This window comes from Schistocerca cancellata, chromosome 7 (assembly GCF_023864275.1).
Source record: "Schistocerca cancellata isolate TAMUIC-IGC-003103 chromosome 7, iqSchCanc2.1, whole genome shotgun sequence".
Lineage (NCBI taxonomy): Eukaryota > Metazoa > Arthropoda > Insecta > Orthoptera > Acrididae > Schistocerca > Schistocerca cancellata.
The window spans coordinates 183,226,217-183,252,969 of record NC_064632.1 but is presented as its reverse complement, the minus strand read 5'-3'; the positions used below and the strand labels follow the sequence as shown (position 1 = coordinate 183,252,969).

The 26,753-nt window shown below is 42.0% G+C and overlaps 1 protein-coding gene across 1 annotated transcript in view; it reads right to left on the bottom strand.

Moving 5' to 3' along the window:
• LOC126092598 (UDP-N-acetylglucosamine--dolichyl-phosphate N-acetylglucosaminephosphotransferase) overlaps positions 1 to 26,753 on the bottom strand; it is a 133,465-nt gene that overhangs the window by 20,808 nt on the left and 85,904 nt on the right. Inside the window, exon 5 of the mRNA XM_049908294.1 lies at positions 5,860 to 6,048. Within this exon, the coding sequence (XP_049764251.1) occupies positions 5,860 to 6,048 (189 nt within the window). The remainder of the gene's footprint in view (positions 1 to 5,859; positions 6,049 to 26,753) is intronic.

Sequence of the window (26,753 nt, the reverse complement as noted above, 5' to 3'; positions counted from 1 at the left end):
TTTCTAGTCATACCAATACACGAAGATGTGCAATGTTTGCAGCAGAGCTAGTATACAACATGGCTGCTTTCACAGTTGGCCTGGTCTTCATGGGGTAAGATAAGCTGGTTAGAAGACTAGAAAAGAAAGTGATGGGTGGGTGAATTGGGCAAGTTTTGCACTTGGGTCTTCCACAGGAATATGATATGTGTATCGCAAGGACTTGGGACTGTAGGTGGCATAAGGATGTACTAGAATGTTGTGATGGTTGGATGGGCAACAGAACACCACTTGGGAGGGGTATGAAGGACTAGGGTCAGATGTCCTCATTTTAGGGCATGCTTCTTGGCTATCAAAGCTCTGACAAAGGACGTGATTCAGTTGTTCCAGTTTGGGGTGGTACTGGATGACAAAGGGAGCACTCCTTTGTCTTTCTTGAGGGTGGTGGGAGGATTGGGGGTGTGTGAGGAAATGGCATGGGAAATTTGTTTGTGGACTAGGTCAAGAGGATAGTGCCTGTCTGTGAAGGCCTTGGTGAGACATTCAGCATACTGGGAAAGGGAGTTCTTGTCACTCTAGATATGCTGCCCCAGATAGCAAGGCTGTATGGGAGGGATTTTGATGTGAAAGGGAACAACAGCTGTCAAAATGCAGGTATTGCTAGCAATTTATAGGTTTAATGTGGAGAAAGTTGCGGATGAAGCCATCAGAGAGGAGGAGGTCAACATCTATGGAGATAGCACATTGGGTTGAAGAGAACTAAGTGAAGAGAATGGTAGAGAAGATGTTGAGATTGTGAAGGAATGAGGATAGAGTCCTGAGCCCAGATCAAGAAGACATAATCAATGATTCTGAACTAGATCAAGGGTTTGGGGTAGTGGGAGGACAGCAGTGTTTCCTCTACATGTACCGTAAACAGGTTGGCACAGGAAGGTGCCATGTGGGTGTCCATGACTATGTCGTGTATTTGTTTGTATACCTTCCCATGAAAGGAGAAGTAGTTATGAGTTAGGTTGAAGTTATTTAGGTAAATGAGGTAGTGGGTTTGCAGTCTGAAGGATGTTGGGGAAGGTAGTGTTCAATTGCAGCAAGACCATGAGCATGACGGATGTTGGTGTTTAGAGAAGTGGCATCAGTAGTGACCAGTAGGGAACAAGGTGGTAAAGTGGTGAGGATAGTGCGAGTTGGCGAAGGGAGTGGTTAGTATCTTTGATGTGAGAGACTAGATAATGGGCAACTGGTTGGAGGTGCTGGTCAACGAGGACAGAAATCCTTTCAGTGAGGGCAGAATAACCAGCTACAATGGGGCAATGGGGTGTCCAGGATTGTTGCATGTAGAAAGTGTGTGTGTGTGTGTGTGTGTGTGTGTGTGTGTGTGTGTGTGTGTGTGTGTGTGTGTGTGGATTCAGGGGAGAGGTTCTGGGAAGAGGTTTTCTGGGAAGAGCCAAATGCTTTAAGCAGGGATTACTCTGGCAGAGTTTATACCTGGACAAGTCAGACATTTGGCAGATGCCTTCTGCCCGGTAGTCACAGCAACTTATCACAACAGTGGTGGAGCCCTTGTCTGCAGGGAGCATGATTAGGCCCGGATCTGTTTTGAGATCGTGTAAGCCACACCAACTCCCATACCTTGTCTGTTTCTTTTTGCCCCATATTTTTGTGCAATTTTTATGCAGTTTTATGTATTTGTTCACATGTTTATGTACTTTTACGTGTTTTTGCTTACTTTTTTGTGTGTGTTTTTGTATGCCTGTACATACTTTTCTGCATCTTTTCCTGTTATCCAGCTCCCCTCAGAACTATCCAACAGCTACATTTGCTGATTTTCCATGTCATTTCCCATTTCCCCGATGTCATCTGTTCCACAATGGTCCCTGGCCCATCTTTGTGCACCAGTTCAGAAAAGTATCCCTTTACCTGATTGAAACACATTCCCACATCTTGTTCCTTAAATGCTGCCTAAACCATGGAATCCCCCCCCCCACCCACACCCACCCCAACAGCCTAACCATAGAAGTTCCTTTCTCTGCATCCCATCCTTTCTTTCACAATGACCTTAGCTTCTGATTCCATCAGTCCCTGTCCATCACAAACCTGGTACTGCAAAAAAAAAATTTCCATGGCACAGGCATCCCAGAAACACCACTGCTTCTTCCCCAAGATACTGCTCCAATGCCATATCCACTACATACATCACATCTCTGAAACTGAACCCCTTGCTCTCCAGCACCTGGAACAGCATTCCAGACACCACGTCAATTGTTGCCTCGGGGCACCATTATCCAACCTATATTGTATCCACAGTATTCCTCTCTGTCAACTCTTTGTAGCACCCAGACCCCATCTACATGACCTTTCCAACTTGCCACAGTTCGCAAAACTACCTTCCAACACTTCAAATCCAGAGCCTAAAAATTCCAGTAACATTGTTGTTAACTTTTCCACCAAAATCTTCAGCCCTACAATCCTGCCAACCAAATTCCAACACCGAACCTCTTCTCTCACAGTTAATACCACTATCCAACCATGATCCCTCAACCACCTAACCAACCTCTGGTCATCTCCCAGGAATTCCTTATCTCCAACTTGGCCTCATCATCCTTCCCCAAGTCCCTTCCTAAACACACTAACCTTTCAGCAGAAAAAAAGGACAGCCATACAAAGGCTCAAAACAGATCCTGACCTAATCATCCCACCTGCACACAAAGGTTCCACCACTGTCATTATGAATCACACTGATCATACTCTGCCAATTGTCTGAGTCCTCCATCTATAAATTCTACCACAGTGATCCCATCTCAGAAGTCCAACATAACCTGAAATCCTGCTTAAAGCTTCAGGCCCTTCCAAGAATCTCTCCCATCAATCCATTTCCCTCACCACCCCTACAACACCCCACACACTGGCCTTCTACATGCTCCCCAAGTTTCACAAACTCAACAATCCTACCTGCCCCATTGTTGCTGGTTATATCATCCCCACTGAAAGGATTTTGGCTGTCACTGACAGACAACCCCATTCAAATTCCAGTAATCTATCCTCCCACATCAAAAATATCAACCACTTCCTTCACTGACACTCTGCTATCCCAACTGCTTTGCCTCCTGGTTCCCTATGTTTCCAACTGGTCACAGTTGATGCCACTTCCCTGTCCATCAACTCCCTCATGACCATGGACTTACCACAAATGAACATTACCTTTCTCAATGTCCTCCTGATGCCAAACTCACTCCCTCATTCATCTAAATAATTAAATCCTAACACATAACTACTTCTCCCTTGAAGGGAAAGTATACAAACAAATCCACAACACAGCCATGGGCATCTGGCATGGCACTCTCTTATGCCAATCAGTTCATGGGACATTTATAAGAAACTTTCATAACCTTACACAACCCCAAACCCATAACCTCGTTCAGATTCATTGATGATGTCTTCGTGATCTGGGCTCAGGGCCAAGACAACCTATCCTCATTTCTTCACAACCTCAACGCCACCTCTCCCATCCACTTCACTTAGTCCTCTTCAAACCAATGAGCCATCTTCATCGATGTTGACCTCTCTTCTCTAATGGCTCCATCTACATCTCTCTTCACATTAAACTTACCAACTGCTAACAGCATTTTGACAGCTGTCATCCCTTCCACATCAAAAATTCCATCCCATATAGCATTTCCACCTGCAGTGACAAGAACTTTCTTTCCCAGTATGTTGCATGTCTCACCAAGGCCTTCATGGACAGGCACTATCCCCTGGACCTAGCCCACAAACAGATTTCCCATGCCATTTCCCACCACCCCCAAGAGCCAGCTACAAAGGAGTATCTCTTTCATCACCCAGTAACACCCCAAACTGGAACAACTGAACCACATCCTTTGTCAGAGCTTTGATATTCAAGCAGTATGCCCTGCAATGAGGGACATCCTAACCAAGGTCCTTTCCACCCCTCCTAAATCCGTGTTCTGTCAGCCACACAAACTCCACAACATCCTTGTCTACCCCTTTGCCACTCCCAGTCCCAGCCCCTTGCCACAGATACCGTATCCCTGTGGAAAACCTTCCCAAACCACACACTCAGCACTTCCTATTCCAATCCTGTCAGAGGCTTATCAAAGGCCAGGCCGACTCTCAAAAGAGCCATGTTGTATACCACCTCTGCTGCAGCCACTGCAAAGCTTTTTATATTGGTATGACTAGCATCCAGCTGTACACCAGGGTAAATGGCCACTGCCACACTAGACCAAGAGCAAAGTAAACCACCCTGTGGCACAAAATGTAGCTGAACTTATCATGCTAGGTTTCATTGGCTCCTTCACCAACCCAGGCCATCTTGATCCTCCCCTCCACCACCAGCTTTTCTGAACTGCTCAGATGGGAGTTCTCCTTACACACATTCTCCATTCCTGAAATGAGGCCAGCTTCCACCTACAATAACCTACTGTCCCCATTCGCTCCACCCAACAATTTCCGCCCCCTCGTTCTGTCACCTACTCCCGTTTGACATTCCCTCACCCTCTATGTATGTTGCCCTGTGCCAATGTATCCACCTGTCTTTTCCCCTTCCCTATTTCCTCCTTTCCCACTCTGCATTCCCCCCTTCTCCACCCACTCAACACTGCGCCTGGTAGTGTCTAGTCCCTGTTCACTCTGCCAGACAGCATTAATCTCTCCCCCACCCATACCCTGATATCCCTCCTTTTTCCCCATCCCACTCCAGATTGCTATTCACGTGGCAGTTGCATTCCAGTTGGAGCTGCTGACGGAAGCCGTCAAGTGTGCGTGAGGTGTATTTGCTTGTGTGAATGTGTGTGTGATCTTTGCCGAAGAAGGCTTTGGCTTAAAGCTATAATTGGTAATAATCTTTTTGTTGTGTCTCTCAAAACTCAACAGGTCATCTTTACAGTGAGTAGCAATCTACACTTTTCCTAATATTGACAGTATTAGGTAAGAAATTGGAGGCATCGGAAACTGGATGTACTGAAGTATATTAGCGATACCATGGACAGATAAGGTCACAAATGTGACAGTACTGCAGCATATGAATATTAGGAATTCTAAATACCAATAATAACAGAAAAAAGTCAATACTTTGGCCCTACAAAGCACAACAACAAATACCACCAGTAGCAATAAATGCTGCAAGGAAAAACTGATGGCAAATGTGGTCCAGGACATTATCCTGGCCACGTAACTTAAGGCAGCAGTTTGGAGGTTTTCTTTGTTTATTTATTTGTAACAGACTCCATTACAGTATTTGTAATACTGTATGTATGTACTTTGTGTGTGTGTTTAGTGTAAAGTAATGTTCGCGTTGGATGATGATGATGATGATGATGATGATGATGAAGATGAAGATGAAGATGAAGAGAGAAGGGGTAGGGTGAACTCTGGTGCCAGTATATAGCCTACTACTTGCAAACAACACCGAGGGGGCCTCCAAGTCTTAACATCCCCATCCCTTGAAGTGATCACCATCAACAGTGTCACATGCCCTCACTTCATGAGACATTGCGGAGAGGTTTGGTATTTAAGCCAGGACATTGGCACACAGTCTGATGATCTGGAGTTTACGCCGACACTTCCTCTCCCTTTGCTGGCTGAATACCGGCTGTGAAAATTTTTCCCACTACCAGAATTCAAACCAGTTTACCCTCAGGTCAAGTGCCACAGCACAAGTGTGCATTAGTGACCTTGGCCACACAGGCGGGTAATGGTCTGGACTGAGCACAGAATCATTGTTCAGAAAAACACACGAACAAATCACAGATAATGCTACATATTGCTGATATTACTGGAGGACAAAGAAGTTAAGGAAAAGAAGAATGTGAAGAAGTCAAAGAAGAAAAATAAGAATATATAAAGAGATTTTGATTCACTTACCTTGGAAGTCTATGCCTTGGGCATGGCAAAATATGAAACAACTGTGGAACTGAATACACAAAATTTACAACTTGTGGAATAAAGAAAAGGAGCATCGTCTTGCTGAAGTGACCCAAGATACCAACAACAGCAAAAGTCATTCCAGAAAAATAGCAGAAGGTGTCTCCAACAAACACACGTGATGGGTACCTGGAAAAAGTGAAGCCAGAAAATTAAGAAAGTTTAAATGACATTTACATTACAGTTAAATATAATGCCTCTGCTTACAGAAACAGTTTGTAATAGTAAAATTATTTGACCAAGAAAGGTTATATAATTTTACTCTTCTGGAAGCAGTTTTGTACCACAGACATTAGGAATAACACACTGCAATGGAACAATCCTTAACAATAAAGACAGACTACTGATATTGATATTAGACAGCTCATTCGTCTACATCAACATTTACTCATTCAAATTACTTATTACTGAATAAAAAGTATGTTGAAGTTGGCACATTTCACTATAAAAACAAGGAATTTGTTGGATCCTGTCAAAAACAATCCCTGTCTAGGGCTCAGAATGGTGTTTTATATTTGGATATTCCAGTGGAAAGGCCTTTAAAGGTTGCTGGCAGATCTTGGGGAGGAAGCTGGAGGTCAGCAGATACTAGATTATATTAGATTCAGCTTTTGTTTCATAGACCCAAAAAGCAGATGATTTTGTTGGTGTGGACCAAGTAAGAAAGCATAACATAAAAAACAAAACATCTGAATATAATACTCACTGCCCTGATCATTTGGCAGGAGTTTGTTAAAATAGGTGAATACATTACAGTAAACTGGAACTACTAATATTTACAGAATTAGTACACTGTCAGAATGAAACATAGTCATGCACTTTTAATAAATTTATCACACACAAAACACCTGATCTCAACTGTTGTAACCATCTACTGTCAAAGCTGAAACCTAACAGACATTTTGAATTAAGTTGGTCTAGAAGCCCCTGTTAAGATATTTGTCTCTCAACTAGAAGAAGTTGCCTGTAAAAAAGTCTTTCAAACTCTGTTTAAACTACGCTTTATATGGAACCAATTGTTCATTGACAGAGCTTTTCGTAAATACACATTAAAATCACCAGCAACCATATTTCCTCGTTTTTTACTGTGAGATGGGACAACAGAGCTTCCAGGTTTTTTATGAAGAGGTTAAAATTTCCTGAATTAGCTCTATATGTACTTCCTATTATAAAGGACTTATTATGAAATACTACTTCTGTTGCACAAGCTTCTAAGTGCTGCTCTGAGCAAAATTTATAAATATCAGTACTCTTGATATCAAAACAGTTTCTGACAAATGTGGCAACTCTTTCTTTCTCCATATTTTCTCTACAGAAGTAAGAAGCTAACTCAATCCTGTAACATTTAATGTATTTACACAAGTGGTCAGATGATTTTCAGAGAGGATGACTGTATCAACTGGTTTTCTCAATTCTAACTCTTCACCATAAATAAGCAACCCATTAAGCTTACCCCTTAGTTCCCAGATATTCTGATACAATAAGGATAACTGATTTTATGCACTGGCTGAATTACAACTGGATGAACCTAATTTTTCTGTCAATTTTTGAATAGCTCCAGTTTCAATCAGAGGCCGTCTGCATTAATTGTTACATTACAATTTGCTTTCTGGTTGCCTGTTTTATCAATGTGAATGTTATTTTCAACCTGTCTATCAACATATTTTGTTTCTGCCTTCCTACCATAAAAAACTGCTGTATTATTAAAAAATGCAGTAAAATAATCCCTCATCAGCCACACCTACAATTTATCAGAATCAGGATGTAAATTCCTTTTAACTCTAAGTTCCTATTACAATAAACAAGTCCTGACTTTGCCAGAATATTGACAGGTGATAGGTCTTTGTGTAAAGTTACACAAATGCTTTGTTTGAAGTATCAAATAAAAACAGCAACAGAGCAAATAAAGGGGAAGAGTAGTGCTCCCCTGCACATACGCTCAAAAGTCAAGGTAGTTTCTTCTCTACACATGCAACGCTATCTACAAACAAGGTCCATAATTATCACTGTCAGTAGATTACATTTGTTGTTAGTTGACTTTACAGAAGTGGCAGCAACAGATACTTATGCCTGTTCATGCATTCCTTTCTCCTTCCCATCTCAGAAGGCTTCTATTTCATTATGGGTTTTACAAAACATGGTGTGTGTACGAACAAATGAATGAGCAGGACGTTCATATTTTGCTTGAAATGTCATATATGTGAGATGATTATCTTATGAATGTTCCTAGTTATCAGACTAGCATCAAACTGAATGAAAAGTTCTGATAATGCTTCTTGTAAATATTGCAGTTCTTTTCTTTTCCAGCTAACAGGACAGACTTTCTGTCTTGTACACTAGTGTTCAAAAAAACACACCTTGAACAACTAGAGATTGGACATTCATATTCTCAGGAAATGTACATTAGTATGTTCTGCAGAAATGATTAGCATCTCAATCACCTCAGTTCAGCATGTGTCCTGTTGCCTAACAGACACAGGGTCTGCTTTGGACCCTGATAACTTATTCCATGTGTGATGGCATCAATGTGTATAAGGTGCAAATGGCATCCTGTGATACAGCCATTGTGTTCATCTGGTTCCAAAGTTCATCTGTAGTGGTTGGCATTGTGTCACAGTGCTGCATATTTCGTTTCACCATATCCCACACGTTTTCAATTGGCAACAAGTCTGGCAATCTGGCAGGGCAGGACGAAAGGCTGACATCCTGTGACACCAAAAAGGCACATGTTCATGCAGCAACATGTGGTCAAGCATTGACTTACTGAAAACTGGGGGGTATTGTGCAGAAAGGGTATGGCTAGGGATCACAGGATGTCATTCACTAAGATAACACTGGTCAAATTGCCCTGGACATGCACCAACTATGATTTGTGGTTGTATCCAATAGCAACCCGCACCATAAAGCCTTGAGTTGGCACTGTATGTCTTGTTCAAATGCAGTCACTGTGATGCCGCTCCCCCTGTCTGAAGCAATCCAAAATGCGGTCATCATTTTCAAAGAAATAGAACCTATATCCATCCGTAAATATTATCTGATGTCATTCCTGTCTCCAGTAACTTTGCTCCATACACCATTGCTATCTAGCATGTTTCTGCACATTCATCAAAGGTGAGTGGATACGTGGATGATGCACACATAACCCATGCTGTAATAAACAGCAATGGACTGTCACCCTTGATAGTATACAATGTGGAGGTGTCAATCACCTCAGGGGAGGGGGGTTGCTCTGGGTGGTGTGATCTAGCCCCTCTCATCATGTTCTACGGCCTTCCATGAACCATTCTGCACACATTTGTTGCACTGCTGAAATGCTTTGTCCCACACAAGCAGCAATTTCCCAGATGGATGTATGACATTCTCTCATGCCAATAGTGTACCCTCTTTCAATCTCACTAATTTGACAGTATGGGTTGCACATATATCTGTGAGCCATCCTGCACATCTGCTCAAGTCGTACTGAGCCATTACCTTCTGTTATGTAGCAATAACAAGAGGTGCAGGCACATTTCACTGGTAGATAGTTTCGCACCGCAATACCGATGATGACCTTGAACCTGTGGCCTGATGTGGTTCTAATCCTAATCATTTCCGTAGAACTTACTAATGTACATGTCCTGTGAATATGAATGTCTTATCTCTAGCAGTTCTAGGTGTTCTGTTTTTTTACGGACTTGAGTTTATTTTGGAAACAATTATTAAGAATTGATTGTGTACGTGTAACTACAACATGACAGTTGGCCACCCACTCATAAAATAAAACATCCTTTTCCTTAATGGATCTTATAGAAATTTTACACTCCCTTCCAACTGATCCAATTTTTCACCTCTAACCCGTGAACTTCCTGATTTTTAATCATTCTTTTCAATTTATAACAATTTTTTATAATATGAAAGCAATTACAGTTCCACACCTGTTTACATGATACAAATTGTGTGTGAAAGTGGACTATCAAGAACAAATATGAAATTTACAAAGAAGAGCTAAAGCCATACTGAAACAGATACAACAGGAAAGCAATGTGAAAATGTTTGGAGACAGTCATGCCCACAATGTTTCAAAATTTGTGTCAAACTCTGCCAAAGAGACCATAAATGTGTCAGATGCTATTAAGCCTAGGGCAAGATTCAGAAACATTATCACCATTATACAGAAAAAAAGTGTGGATTCAACTAAAAGGGATTGTGTGCGGATTCAACTAAAAGGGATTGTGCTTTACTCAAAACAAGATCAAACAATGGTGCAACCAGGCCAATGCATTAATCAAAAACTTGTGAACTAATCAAGTATTGAAATATTTCTGTTCAGAGTTTAAAAATGTAAGACTTCTCAATGTTGACAGTTATGAAAAATCTAGTTTCACAACACATAAACTGCATCTGAATCAATATGTGTAAGAAGAGACTTGCATCAGATATAAACAAATCTGTCGAAGAAACAATACACGATAGCAGCTATACAAACAAATGAATCATTGCACTAGGTGACACAGTTTGGGAAATTAGTAAAATGGACCAATTCAAACAGAATTAGGTTCAATAGTAACAATTGGAAAGCAAAAGCAACCCACCATGAGAAAGATGAAAATGAGGTCACACAGAGTCTGAAATTGACATCCAGGATCAAAAAGAAGAGTGATCCACAAACCCAAATGGAATTATTTTTCGTAAAGAAACACCATTAAAGAAATATGATGGTTTGTGGCACATCAATTACTGAAGGTTCTGACTTCAAAAGCAGCCTTTTAAAAATGTGCAATGTTTAGGGACTAAAACTGATGAATTAGAAGTGCTGCTGAGTACCTCAAGGATGTTTTAGTGTTGTACATATGCAAGCACTAGCTACAAAAAAAAAAAAAAGGCTTGAAGGCATAGCTAATATATCAGGATTTTATACAATTAACAACTCTGGTAGGAATTGCCTACTACCAACTGCCTCACTCCTCATACACCTTACTAACTTCATACTATCATACAACTTCCTCTCCTTTAAAGAGAAGGTACACAAACAAATCCGCAGCACACCCATGGGCACCTGCATGGTACCCTCCTATGCTAACCTCATTATGGGACACGTACAGGAAACCTTCCTAGCTTCTCTAAATCACTAATCTGGTTCAGGTTCACTGGCAATATCTTCATGATCTGGATTCAGGGCCAAGAGAACCTATCCTTATTCCTTCGCCACGTCAATACCTCCTCTCCCATCCACTTCACCTGGTCCTCCTCAACCCAGAATGACATCTTTGTGGTTGTTAATCATCTCCTTTCTGATGGCTCCATCCACACCTCTGTCCACATTAAACCCATCAATCACTAACAGTACCCACCAGCATTTTGACTGCTGCTATCCCTTCCACACCAAAAAATCCTTCCCATACAGCCTGGCCACCTGGAGACAGCGTATCTGAAATGACAAGAATTCCCTTGCCCAGTATGCCAAGGGTATCACAAAAGCCTTCAGACAAGCATTATATCCCAGACCTAGTCCACAAAAATATTTTCTGTGCCACATTCCCCACACACCACCAATTCTCCTGCCACCTCCAAGAACGAGCTACAAAGGAGCTGCTTCATAACCTGGATCGTCTAGATCCTCCCCTCCACAATGAGCTTTTTTGAACTGCAGAGCTGATAGTTATTATTACAACACGTTCTCCATTCCCAAAAGTATTCGGGCCTCAAACTATGATAACCTACTGCCCCCGCACCTTCCACGCAGCAGTTTCCACCCCTCTGTCCTATCACCTCCTCTCAATTCATATCCCCTCAACTTCACTGTGCGCCATTTCTACCAATGCACCCACCAGTCTTTCCCCCTCTCTGCTCTCCTCTTCTGCTCCCTATTCCCCCCTCCCTCCACCTCCTCAGCATTATGACCCTGTACCTGGCACCCATACAATGCTATCCCTCCCCCTTCCCCTCCCTACTCCAGATGGCTGCTTTCATTCAATGCAACAGTCACATTCCAGCCAGTGTGGCTGGAGATAATGATCATGTGTACGTGAGATGGTGAGATGTGCCTGTTTGTGTGAATGTTTCTGTGTTTTCCTTTTTTTCTGAAGAAGGCTTCATGCAAAAGCTCAGTGTGTAACACTCTTTTGCGGTGTCTGTCTGTAACTCAACGAGTCATCTTTATGGTGGGTAGCAATCTACTCTCTTCATAATAGGAGGTATATAAGTTCCAGAAATGCTCAAAGAATTTGAGAAGAGTGGGGAAGTTGGTCCGCTGGCAGGTTGAGTGTGTGGGATAAAAAAGAATGGAAGGAAATATGGAACAAATGGCATTGGCGAAGGAAACGATAATTCTGCTATATCCCCTGGCTACTGTTTGCGACACATCACTGTACTGTGGGTTGCAAAAGCTCAGTGCCATTAACGACACTACTTCTGAAGATCAAACAAAAACAATCTGGCAACAACACAAACAAGCATGGGTTTTTCAACTGAATCTACAGCAGCTGCCAGGTACTGAGTGGTTAAAGACTTGCCATGAACACCACTGCCATTATGGCACAACCTTGCTTCTATGTGTCTCATGCCCCTGGAGTGCTGAGCTGGTATTCTTCCACTGAGCAGTATTTAGCTCAGCATCCAACTACTCTGCTGCCACTGCAGACTCCAGGCTTATGACGGTCACAACTAGCAACCCATCAAATGCTGTTCCCTCTCAGCAAACATGCTCTCTCCAGCCTTATACTGACTGCGCTTGGAAGTCAATCAATTGAAGTCCACACTCTCAACTGTCCTCGAGCAACCACCTTGTCAGACCCCATGTTCACCATCCTTGAGCACATTGTCTCACTTGACTATCTTCAGTCCGTCCTTGAGCACACTATTTCTTTCCACCCACCACAACCTCACAGTCTTTGTTTGTGTAAGAACTTTCCCGAGCAACATTAGCAATTGACTTTCAGCATAAATCCAGTAGTATAGAATGTGTTATTGTATTCTATATCTTACATTAGTAAATGTTCAGTTGTTCTTTGCTAGCTGGCCACTTCAATCGTAGCACGTTTTTCTCCTCAGTTGTGGGTGTGGTATATGCTGAAAGTACATAATCTGCATGTGTTTTATCACCAATAATTTTAGTGCATTTTGTAGGATGATTATTGGATGGGGTCCGTAGGTAAGCTTGCAATCAAAGAGTTAGTACAGTGTGAAACAGTTGTGGACAGTTCAGTGGAAATCAGTGAGACAGAAATGATCAGTGGAGCAGCCCATGATTATTTCCTGGGTTTTACAGTATTGATTTTAAAGTGCTAGAAGCAATATGAGCATGTGCAATTTATGAGGTGTATTTGAAGGGATCATTGGGAAGTCTTGATACTGTGTGAAGCGCAAGGAAAGAAGTGTCCCAGCACACTGGAGAAAGTGTATGGGACTGGAGCAAGTGCCTCTGACTTATTGTATGTGTAAAAGAGAGAGTATAGAGGGGACAGAATTGTACCTTATGCCACTCCTGAAAATGGATTGATGTTATGGGATTGGGTTTGGCTGATGGTAACAAAAGTTGCATTGTGCAAGACAATAAGCTGTATAGCGTCAAAAGACTCATCAGTATCAAAAGAGATAAATACAGAAGTTTGTTTTTCATTCATTTGTAAGGATAGGAATAGGAGAAACTGATAAACTAAGTACTTGAGACTGAAGCAAGAGGACATGGTGTTTCAGATTTTCTTATGAACGGTACACGGATTTATGCAAAGATCTTGCCATTTGGGGAAAATGATAGGCTGATGAGTATACACAGCATTATAAGTATTTTGGTGGTCTTTCATCATTCGGGGTATACAGTATGGTATGGTGAAGTACATGTAAATCTTGAAGGAAGGGCATGGGGCTTTCTTTATGATGACAATACATAATGGAGTCATCACAATGTGCAGGATGAGTTTAATTTGGTTTGTAGTTTTCTGTTTAAGTATCAGGAATAGGGACAAAGAGGTGGGACAAACTTGAATTGTTATGTTCAGTGACACATTTTTAAGGGAAAGAGGTTTGCTTTCTGAGTGTACTGATTGTAATTAGTTTCAATAGAGAAGAGGATAGTGTGGTTTGTGATTTGTACCGGTGAGGCACTGGAAAGCTTTACAACACTTTGTTCAGAGAACAGGAAGTGGAGTGTTAAGTTATGTACATGGCTGTAATCAGTCAAGGCATCTCTCTGCCATCAAGAAGTTACAGATATGATTTTTTCTCCATAAATGATGATGGAACACTGGGACTGTGTCTTATATTACATAGGAGGTTGGTTGATTGGTTGACTTGGGGGGAGGGGACCAAACAACAAGGTCATTGGTCCCATTGAATTAGGGAAGAATGGGAAAGGAAGTCAGCTGTGCCCTCTCAAAGAACCATCCCAGCATTTTCCTAAAGCAAGGAAAATCACAGAAAACCTAAATCAGGGTGGCCGGTATTACTGTGAGAGGACTTATAGCAATCAGTCACTATTTATGTTATCAAATTTATTTTATTATCCTTTATCAGTGAGAAAGTGTCTCAGTTTCTGATGCAGAGAAAGGACCAGTAGGATTGTGGTATTCTCTGAGGAGGAGCAGGAGGGAGGAGGGGAAGGAAGGAAGGAAGATGAGGGTTTTACATCCCACTGACATCTGAGGTCATTACAGACAGATCACAAGCTTGAAAAATTTCAAGGATGGAGAAGGAAATTGACTATGCCTTTTCAAAGGAACCATCACAGCATTTTCCTGGAGCATTTTGGAGAAATCATGGAAAATCTAAATCTGGATGGCCGGATGTGGATTTGAACCATTGTCCCCCCAAATGCAAGTCCAGTGTGCTAACCACTGTGCCACCTCACTCGCTGCAGTGGAAAGAGGGAGAGAGGGGAGAGGAGGAGGGGGAGAACATCTGAAGGTGGGGGGAGTGGTAGTCAGTTGAGGGTAAATGATGGGAATGTGGATGGATGTAGTATCAGATCAGGTTCCTTGAAGGGAGACGCAGTGAGTAATATGTCATCAGGGTTTGCCTTGTTATTGGGAGGCTCCTGATATGGGTATGTATTTAGTTTCAGAAGGCATTCCATTTGACTTGGGTGTAGTGTTGTTCAATTTTTAATGGATGTTTTATGCTGCTTCGACGAATTGAGATGGTTGGAAGGATGAAAAGATGATCACTTTCAGCTGGGTTAAGGGGTTGTGTAATGATGTCACAAATTTGTCTGGTGAACACAAAATGTTATCTGTGATGGAGTAACTTTCTGGTCAGATCTGCATCTACATACGTATTCAACATGCGTATCTGCGTGTCAGAGGGAAGAGGGTACCTTTTACCATTACTAGTCATTTCCTTTCATATTCCATTCACAAACAGAGCGAAGGAAAAATGACTGTGTGTATGCCTCCTGACAAGCCCTAACTTCTTATATCTTATCTTTATGGTCCTTACCCGAAATGTATGTTGGTTGGCATAGAATCTCTCTGCAGTCAGCTTCAAATGGCTGTTCTCTAAATTTTCTCAACAGCGTTTCATGAAAAGAATGTTGCCTTCCCTCAAGAGATTCCAATTTGAGTTTACGATGCATCTACATAATTCATACATGCTGAAAATATCTACTGGTGTCAAATCTAGTAGCACACCTCTGAACTGCTTCATTGTCTTCCTCTAATCTGATCTTGTGGTGATCTAAAACCATCGAGCAGTACTCAAAAATGGGTTGCAGTAGTGTTCTATATACGCAGTCTCCTTTACAGATGAATGACATTTTCCTAAAATTCACCCAATACACTGAAGTCGGCCATTCGCCTTCCCTACTACCATCCTTAGGTACTCATTCCATATCGTATCACTCTGCAACATTGTGCCTAGATATTTCATTGACGTTACTGTATTTGAACATTATGGGATTGTTTTTCCTACTCATCTGCATTAACTTAAATTTTTCTACATTTAGAGCAAGCTGCTATTCATCACACCAACTAGAAATTTTGTCTAAGTCATCTTGTATCCTTCTAGAGTCACTCAACAATGACATCTTCCCATACACCACACTGTCATCAGAAAAGAGTTACAGATTGTTGTTCACCCTGTCTGTCACATAATTAATGTCCATGTAGAGTAAGAGAGGTCCTATCACATTTCCCTATGGTACTCGTGACGATACTCATGTGTCTGATAAACACTTGCCCTTACCATTCACCTATCTGGGGACTTTCATATTCCCAGAATTCTGTTAACAGCTTGAAGATGGGTGCTATGTCAAACACTTTCCAGAAATCAAGGAATATGGAATCAGCTCAATGCCCTTCATCAATGGTTTTCAGGATATCATGTGAGATAATGGCAAACTGAGTTTTTCATGAGCAATGCTTTCTCAGAATATGTTCAGAAATTCTGCAGCAAACCAATCTTAAAGATATCAGTCTGTAATTTTGCAGGTGCATTTTTCCCTTCTCTTGTATAGGAGCCACCTGCACTCTTTACTGGTCACTTGGGACTTGGCAGTGGACGAGAGATTCACGTAAATGCAATCTAATTAAGGGTCCAATACCTTAGAGTATTCTGTAAACCCAAACTGGGATTCCACCCAAACCTGGTTACTTATTTGTTTTCAACTCTTTCAGTTTCTTCTGCACATTAGGGATGCCTATTACTACATCCTCCATACAAACGTCTGCGTAACGGTCAAATGATGGTATGTTTGTACACTCCTGCATGAACAATTTCTTAAACATGAAATTTTTAAACTTCAGCTTTCCTTTTGCTGTTTTCTACTGCCACACCAGACTGATCAATGAGTGACTGTACATAAGACTTCAATCCGCTTAGCAATTTTACATAGAACCAGAATCATCCTGCATTCTCGGCTAGACATTTCACTATTTGTATGACTCTGAATGATTTTAAAAATGTCAAAGGGGAATCGGGTAGCTGGTAAGAACATCTGGTAATTGCATTGTGTTTACCTAAGCCTGTTACTCGCATCCAAATAACTTAATGGCCAGACTCAATTTTGACCTCAATAGACACAATATCCCCCATATGCCTCACTAAATACTTTAGAGCTTTCTACATTGTGGTTCAGCCAGTATTTGGTTCTGAGAATAATTTGAGTGCAACAACTTTCCCGGAGGCCAGTAAATTCATGAACTTTGACAATTTACTGTTAAAATTTTAACAGTCGAGTGCCTTTATTTCATAAATGGTCTGATTTTGATCTCTGTGAATTGACAGATGAGCATTCATCAGGGGACCACAAACTATTGCTTAGCCTAAAAAGCCCTCATGTGCACTTGACATGAACTCTACTACCTAAGCAGCTGCTTCCTTTATGTAGTGCACCTCTGACCTATGAAGGAAAATCATACAACTCTCCACCCCATAATGCAGAGCCAGAAATCTGCAGTTAAGGCCATCTCAGGCTCTAAATTGAAGAACACCACTCAATTCTCAGTACAATGATGCAAATTTTAAGCTCTGCTTGCACCATTCAAGTGAGTCCAGCAGTCTTCACCTCTTCCAACAGTTACTTGTACAAACTGAAGATGGCATGTGCCAGACCGAGATTCGAACTCTGGACCTTTGCCTTTCGCGGGCAAGTGCTCTACCAACTGAGCTACCCAAGCACGACTCACGCCCCATCCTCACAGCTTTACTTCTGCCAGTATCTCATCTCCTACCTTCCAAACTTTACAGAAGCTCTCCTGCAAACCCTGCAGAACTATCACTCCTGAAAGAAAGGATATTTCAGAGACATGGCTTAGCCACAGCCTGGGGGATGTTTCCAGAATGAGATTTTCACACTGCAGCGGAGTGTGTGCTGATATGAAACTTCCTGGAAGATGAAAACTGTGTGCCGGACCGAGCCTCGAACTCGGAACCTTTGCCATTCGCGGGCAAGTGGTAGAGCACTTGTCCACGAAAGGCAAAGGTCCTGAGTTCGAGTCTCAGTCTGGCACACAGTTTTAACCTGCCAGCAAGTTTCAACAGATATCAGGTTTCATTGGTGCTGTTGTCAGGTGCAACTTGCAGATGAGTGCACCCTTCACCTTTGATAGCTGTAGGCAGAATCTACTCCACACCCCAAAGGAGACCCTTAGCAGACACACCAATGTCTGGCCAGCCTCCACACTGGCACTCTGTCTCAAGTGCCACAAGTGTGTTACAACCTGCCACTCACCCTGCTGTGAGACCACATTCCCCACATTAGGTACACTGCAAAGTGCCTCAGCAGTGGAGCCTGTGGGCAAAACAAGTGACACCTATGGTATCCCATGCGACATGCCATATTCTCAACTGCTGCTACATCCTGAGGCAACAATCTGCAGACGGCTGACTGTCACCAACAGTATCTTCAGCTGTTTGCGAATTGTGGGCAGCTCCTTCTGTATCCACATACAGCACGCACACACCCTGTCTATCCTTGTACTACTTAGTTAAGAACTATAAAAGCAAACACAGAAAGCTAATTGTATATAGCTTGCTACTCTCCCAGTGTGTCACCAATGCAGGCTGGTGTGACTTACTGGGATGTCTAGATGGCCATTCAAAAGAAATGACAACTTTCCCTAAATCTAGAGTTTACAGTGACTGAAACGTGAAACTAGGCTCTTAAAAATAAAAAAACGCCAGGAATTCAAGCTTTAAACTAAGAATGCACACAGAAAAAGCTAAATATGTAACTCACTATCCCCTGGTGTATTATCAACAGAAGTTGGAGCCTGAAGCAATGGAGTTAAGTCACTTTTAGGGTTGTTAGGAAGCCGACATGAACATTCAAGTCAGCAGATCACCTTTCAGGTTGTTAAAAAGCTGACACCAACATGCAAGCTTAGCACGAAAACGGATATGGACAGTAAGGTATGCAGCAGTAACATAGGTGGCAAGATAAGAAAGTATAAGATATCTGGGGCACATAAAAATTCTGGTAGGGGTGACTGTTAAGGATTTCAGGTGGATAGACAGCAGAATGTACGAGTAGGGGAAGTGGCTGTAAGTACATTTTTATAAGGTGGCAACTGAATCTCAAGCATGGGAAGGAGGTTGTTGGTTTCAAGGGGGTTGTGCATTATATGATAGGTGGATATTATAGTGTAGTTACAATTTTTATTTGCTAAGGATAAACTTCTGGATGCTATTTCTGGCTATAATACCGTACTGCTGTCTCATCATGTTAAGCACGGATTAAAAAGATATAGTCTAGAGGTGGGCTTAAACTAATTGTTGAAGTTGTGGAAAACAACATGGGTATGTGTGGAATTGGAAGGAAGTGGAGGGTGACCCAGAGAATTAATGTGTTGGAGGGGAGTGCCAGTAAGACACTCCTTAAAAAATGTCTAGTGGCAACAATGTTGGAGTGACCCTCCAACTCTCCATTTCCCAAAGCAGTGATGTGTTGTGAGAGGTCTCCTACCTCTATCTCCCTCAACTCTCTCCAGTAGTGACCACATAATTAGTTTAGACTGTGGTAGCAAAACAGAAACAGATTAACAGTACAAGAGATTATTTTGAGGAAACTATGAAACAGCGAATTGCCCAATTCAAAGATACAGCAGTCACTGTCACAGTCATATCAAGTTCCCTTTATGCAGCAGACTCTCGACCATCAAGCCTAATGTGACAGAAGGTAAAGTCAAATAACAAAAAAGCTGGATGGGCTGGAGTTCTATATATTCTCTCTTCCAGCCCCAGCTGTATCATTCAAAACACACCTTTTTTTTACACCAAGACCCAATTATAATAACATTTTCTGCTTTCCTCCATAATACAAGCTAGTTATAAGTATTTGTTATACACATTCTGCAGCCTTCGAAACTCATTACAGTAAACATAAAATGACTTGCATTGTAAAGCATGAATGTCTGATTACACACATGTCAAAAGCCAGGCCAAACAAAAAAGATGAAAGTTACAGGTTTGAGGTTTCTGAAAAGCATTTGATAGATGATTGTTTCTCTCCTTTAGCCCTCTCTTATGCTACAATATCCCTCCACTTACACAAACAGATGACATCAGCTGGCATTGCTTCCTCCTGCTCACTAATGTATTGCAGTGCTGCCTCAACAGTTTTGAATCGTTTTGAATGTGGAATGAAATTTCTCTTGTCATCTAAGTTTGTCTCCTCCTCTTGTGCTACTTCCCCTGTGTCACCATTTTCACAATATAGTTGCCTGTTAGTTCATCATTTGTCATCCACTCTGTGAAATCCTCTGCATTGATATCCTCACAGTCAGGTACATTTGTAAGCAATGAAGGGATATCATTGTTTCCATCTCTGACTTTGGTTTCACACATGGATTCAAAGTTAAAGTATTCGACTTCATAGTGTAAAAGAATTTTCCAACACCATAGAAGTGATATATTAGGCATCTCTTCCTAAGCTTCAGCAAACCTTTGATTTTATCCATACTGGATGAGAGGTCGTGGTTGTGAATGTCAATGTTAAAAAATATATCGGCTCAGCCACTTGTTTACACTATAAACAAGTGGCTGATCCAATATATTTCTTAACATTCAACAAACCACCTTCTGATGTCTAGTAAGTCAGCCCTCTTCAGAATGGTTACACATTCGCCATTTGTTATCAATCACCAATATCAATGTGCAAGACGATGGCAGTGATACTACTTACTTAGCATCATAAAGATGCCCTGATCCATCAGCTGACAAAGAATAGTCACATTTGTTGGTAAAAATAATGCTTTGATATCTCCATCTGATAGTTCATCATTGGCAGGACGTGAACATGCAGCACAGCTTTCCTCAGTAAATTATTGTCTTTAAAATATTTCTCTACAGCTGGTACAAATTAATTTTGGAACCAGGTTTAAAATATTTCTGAATTCATCCAAAATTTCTTTTGATGAGTGTAGTGCAGGGACAGTGATAACCAATTTTTTCAGGTTTTTGAAAGCTCTAGGTTTCCTTGATTTGCCTATTAATGTAAGCCAAAGCTTGTGGTTGCCAGTTGCATTACTCCAAACCAATATGGTAACTTTTCCTCATCTTTCTTGTATCTGAGTGCTGCAGTTTCCTTTTTTGAAGAAGCATTTTCACAGGGAGCATCTTGTAATTTAAACCACTCACATTGCAATTGTACAACTGTTCACCAGAAATTCCCTCCTCATCAATTAACTTCGGAAAATAATCTTGAAACAATGGCACAGCCTCTTTGTTAGTGGAGAAAGTCTCTGCACTAATGGTAATGTGGTAAATACCAAATCAATTTTTCCACCGATCCAACCATCCGTCACTGATGTTAAGTTCTGAATCTTCTCCTTCTATTTGCCACTGAAATTGTAAAGATTTTTCCTGCAGTATCGGTCCAGTAACAGACAAATATTTAACTCTTAAATGTCATGCCATAAAAATACAGCTTCCTCAACTTCTTTATACTTATCTTTTTAACATTTATCTTTTTAACTTACTTTTATTCCACTCCCACTAGTCTGGAAAGCACTCCACTTTTCAATTTCTGCTCAAGTTTTTTTTTCCAGTTTCAAACAGTACTTTTTCCTATGCTTAACTCCAAAGTAATAATGTTGGTTGTTACCCCAGAATCCTGTCACATTACACCACATAATTTCTGTTCCATATTCATTACAAGTTTTTGTCATTTATCACCCATTTTGGACTTTTTAATTAAAATTCAAAGGACCTCACAAAACAACAATTTAAGAATGCACACAATTTGGACATTTGACATACAGTTAAAGAAGCAAAGAACACAGGGTTGCCAAAAGAGATGCTCTCTATATGAATTGTTGTTTATGAGCACTGGAAGAGGGCTTCTATGTATCGTTTGTTGAAGAGTGGTTCCAATAATTTATTCAATATCAACAATACAGCATGTATCTTATAACTGTGATTCAGATGTGTTAAAAGTACAAAATAGACATAAAACATTTTGAAAGGCCACAAAACATTATAGCCAGCACCCACTTGCTAAAGCTTTGGAAAAAATGCAGTATGTACAATAAATTAATCCTCATTTTATCATGGACAAGTATTATTTCAATATTAATTAAGTAGACAAAGTAGTCATAAGTTGGGCAGTCAAGAGTCTCCTGTACTTGATATATCCCTCCCACTGTTTTGCAGCTGATTCCAGTCACGCCTTTTGTTTTCTCATGCCCATTTATTGCTCGGGCCTCTTCATCAGACATGCTTTTGTGGGAAGCACCTGTTTCTGATGATAACTAGAAAGACATTTGCCTCATTTTTTGGCTGTACAGCTGAGTTGTAACATAGTTATTCTTTGCTGCTTTCAGTTTTGACAGTTCTCTGCTATTGATTCCATTGTCAAATTATTCAATTGAGTTTTTGAAACAAATAAAGTTATTGTGGTTACGATCACCTTTCTGTGTAATAGAGATAACAAAATGAGCTCTACCTGTAAGATGGTGACCACTGAAAGCAAGACAAAGCAGCAAATTCAAGCAAAGCATCAAGTGAGAGAGTAGCTTCACATTACAAAGCTGAAAGTGATCAGACAGGACAACAAATTTCACAGCTATAGAGAGATTCGGAGAAACAAATTAAAGACTTGCAAACAAAAATTATACTAAAGGATGACACGAGTGCACACTACAGAGTGCATTGACAGCACCCTGCAGAGCAGCAGCATAGAATGCTGCCACAGGCCCAGAAATGAAGACACAAATACCAAAGTTCTTGCCAGAAAATCCTGATCTATGGCCTTCATGTTGGATTTAGAATTCACAAAGCATAACATTACAGATGATTGCCCATAGTTTGCGGTGGCTGTCAACAGTCTGGACACATGGGTAGTAGAGATAGTGTTGGATGTTATGTCACACAAGACTGGTACCAACACAGTAATACGACTTTCATGCGAATCCATTGACCAACAGATGCAGCAGGTCTTGCACTTGGAATGTGCATCTTCCAAGTTTCAGCAGCATCTACAAAGTATCGTAGACGAGAAGATGATGTCAAATGACTTACTAAGGCATATATGACTCACACAGCTGCCACTGTCGGTAAAAACGGTGATGGTCACTTGTAACACTGATGACATCAACTCTGTGTCATCGGTGGGAGACAAAATATATGCAGTAGTGGGACAAGTGAGCACAGCAGTATTAATGCAAGGTGCAAATGATAATAGCAAGAAGGAAGCTGCAGCTATAAGGCAAGTAAAGAGTGGGCATAGATGTGTGACTCCTTGATCTGAAGCTACAAATTAATGCAATGCAGGAGCAGCTATCAACAGCAGTGGCTGAGAAACAAGACTCCTTTGGACAACATAGGCATGAAAAGAAAAGATAGGTTGGTACCGTAAATGCTTCGGCACAGGAGCTACAGGCACACACTGGGGGGATGAGATAAACAGATATGTTGGTACCATAAATGGTTCTGCACAGGAACTGCAAGGTGCACTTCACCTTGCTTGTTCCCACCATCTGCAGTAGGCACAGCAGCCCTCATACTTTCTGAAAGTGGCCAAGATAAAAATGAGGAGATTGCCGTAGGAGACAAACAAGGTTTTGCATCTGTGATGTGACAGATTTCACAAGATGGTTTAGCCAGGACCAAACAGACAGAGAAACATGTTTGCCCACTCACGTCAACCCAGCTCCTATCGGCACAGTATTTCATCTAACTGTTGCCAACATCTCACCAATTAAAACATACATTGAATATGAAGTAACAGTGGGCACTGGGTTCAGTGAGAGATTCCGACAGAAGTTCCTACTAGCAGAACTGCGCGAGACTTTACTGGGATCAAACTTTATCCACCACCAAGGGCTACAGCTACAGCTGTGCACAGCACAAATTATATGGAACAGTGAGGTAACTATGGGCACTGCAGGCAAAGTGACAAGCAATGCTGTCACTTTAGACAGTAATGCAGTTTTGACGGAACTCGGCCGTAAGACACTTCACGACACAGCACATCACATTAAAACCACTGCAGGTGAACAGGTTCATTGCACTGTACGAAGATCAAATAGCCCATGGGTGTCACCCATGCACTTGGGCAGGAAGAAGGATGCTACTTTTAGAGACAATGCAGGGATTATCAGGTACTAAATGCAAGGAAAATCCCTGACTTCTGCCATATTCCAAACCTACAGATTGTTACAAATGTGTTCGCTGGGGTCACAGTTTTCAGCATTGTAAACTGCATAAATACTAGCAACCAGATTCCGGTGGTTGAAGTAGACATTCTCAAGACAACTGACATAACCCCATTCAGCGTCCAAGTTTCTCCACATGCCATTCAATCTGAAAAGCATAGCCCAATCTTGGCAGACATTCACTGATGAAGTACTGAGAGGACTACAGTCCTGCTGTGCATACCTGGAAAAAATATTTATATTTTTGCACATGTCCAAATTACAAGACAACCACCTCAAGATGGCATGTGTGAGAAGCCGAAAGTATGGACTAGTAATAAAAAGAGCTAAGTGTGCCCTCTGACAGAATCAAGTCACACTATTAGAGCATGAAGTATCAGCATCAGGTATCAGTCCTATCAAAGAAAATGTGGAGGCCATTAAAAACATGAATGACGAATTGTCATCAGTTTAGGAGATTCCAGAGGATCATCAGCTAGCTACAGCAATTATTATGGGACAACTTGACATCCCTTAAGCTCGCGCAAGTTCAGATACTAGGCAAGAAGACACTTATTTGCTATGATGTGTCCAAATCCATCTGAGACCATTGGTGACTACAAGGATGCAACACTTGGTGTTTGACATCACTCACTATTTCTCACATCCCAGCACTAACACAACAGCAAATTGTTGAAGGAGAAATTCGTGTAGCCTGGTGCAAAAAAAAAAAAAAAAAATATCAAACAATGGAAAATCCAGAATGAAACTTAACAATATTATGAAAAGGAAAGTTGCTGCTCACCATATAATGGAGATGCTGAGTTGTAGATAGGCACAACAAAAAGACTGTCACAAATAAAGCTATCGGCCAGTAAGGCCTTCATCAAAAACAGAAGACAGATAGACACATGCACACTCATGCAAATCACACACATGACTGCAGTCTCAGGCAACTGTAGCCACACTGTGAGCAGCAGCACCAATGCATAATGGGAGTGGGTGGGGGTAAGGAGGAGGCAGGGGCGGGGAGGGGGAGTGATAGTAGGGTAGGGGTGGCGGACGGTGTAGTGCTGCTGGAGAGTGTGCAGGGACAAGGTGGAGAGGTTACGGCAGCTATGTGCAATCGGGAGGTTAGACAGAGGGCAGAGGAGAGGTGGGGAGAGAGGGAGAGATGGGGATTGGAAAAGGAGAGAAGTGAAAAGAATGGGTACGATGATGGAATGAGGGCTGTATAATGCTGGAATGGGAACAGGGAGGCTGGATGGGTGAGAAAAGTGACGAGCAAGGGTTGAGGCAAGGAGGGTTACGGGAACATAGGATGTATTGCAGGGAGAGTTCCCACCTGCACAATTCAGATAAGCTGGTGTTGGTGGGAAGGATACATACAGCACAGGCTGTGAAGCAGTCACTGAAATGAAGGATGTCGTGTTGGGCAGCACGCTCAGCAACAGGGTGGTCCACTTGTTTCTCGGCTACAGTTTGTCGGTGGCCATTCATGCAGACAGGCAGCTTGTTGGTTGGACTGGAGCAACTGAATTACATTATCTGCCAGGGTGTCGGCTACCTCTCGTCATGCCCTGAAATGAGAAATGTCCTGCCCACTATCCTTCTCACCCCCCCCCCCCCCCCACACACAGTGGCATTCTGTTGTCCACCAAACCTACACAATATACTCGTCCATCCCTACACAGTCCCTGCTCCCAACCCCTTCTCTCATGACTCATACCCCTGTAATAGACCACAATGCAAGACCTGTCCCATACATCCTCCCACCAGCATCTACTCCAGTCTGGACACAAACATCATCTATGCCATCATAGGCAAGGCTACCTGTGAAAACAATCACCTGATCTACAAGCTAAGCTGCAACCACTATGCTGCATTCTATGTGGGCATGACAACGAACATGTCTGTTCGTCTGTCTGGATGAATGGGCACCAACAAACTGCGGCCAAGAAACAAGTGGACCACCCGGTTGCTAAGCACGCTGCCAAACATGACATTCTTCATTTCAATGACTGCTAAACAGCATGTGCCATATGGATCCTTCCCACCAACACCATCTTTTCTGAACTGTGCAGGTGGGGACTTTCCCTGCAATACATCCTATATTCCCGAAACCCTCCTGGTCTCAACCTTCGTTCATCATTGTTCTCATCCCTCCTGCCACTACACACAGTCTTTTCACTTCTCTCCTTTTCCGGTACTCCTCCCCCCCCCCTTCCCTCCATTTTCTCCACCCTCTGTCTAACCTCCCGACCGCACACACATAGCTGCCCTACCATCTCCGCCTCATCCCTGCACACTCCACAACAGCACTGCACTGTTTGCCACCCCTACCCTACTATCCCTCCACCTTCACACCCCAGCCTCCTCCTTACCCCCACCCAGCCCCCACTCCCATTATGCACTGGTGCTGCTGCTCACAGTGAGGCTACAGTTGTCCGAGACTGCAGTCATGTGAGTGTGTGTGTTGTGTTTGCATGAGAGTGCGTGTGCGTCTATCGTCTATTTTTTAAGAAGGCCTTATGGGCTGAAAGCTTTATTTGTGACAGTCTTTTTGTTGTGCCTATCTGCAACTTAGCATCTCCACTATAGGATGAGTAGTAACTTTCCTTTTCTTAATACTGGTACAAAAAAAGATTACCGCATTTGGGTGAGGACGCACCCAGCCTATCAATGGTGAAAAGTTGGTAGTCATGTGCAAAAGACTGTAGAGGACTTCCTGGAAATGACAAATCGATTCTTCCATGTGCACAAAGACCACGTAAGTCTGCTGCCACTGTC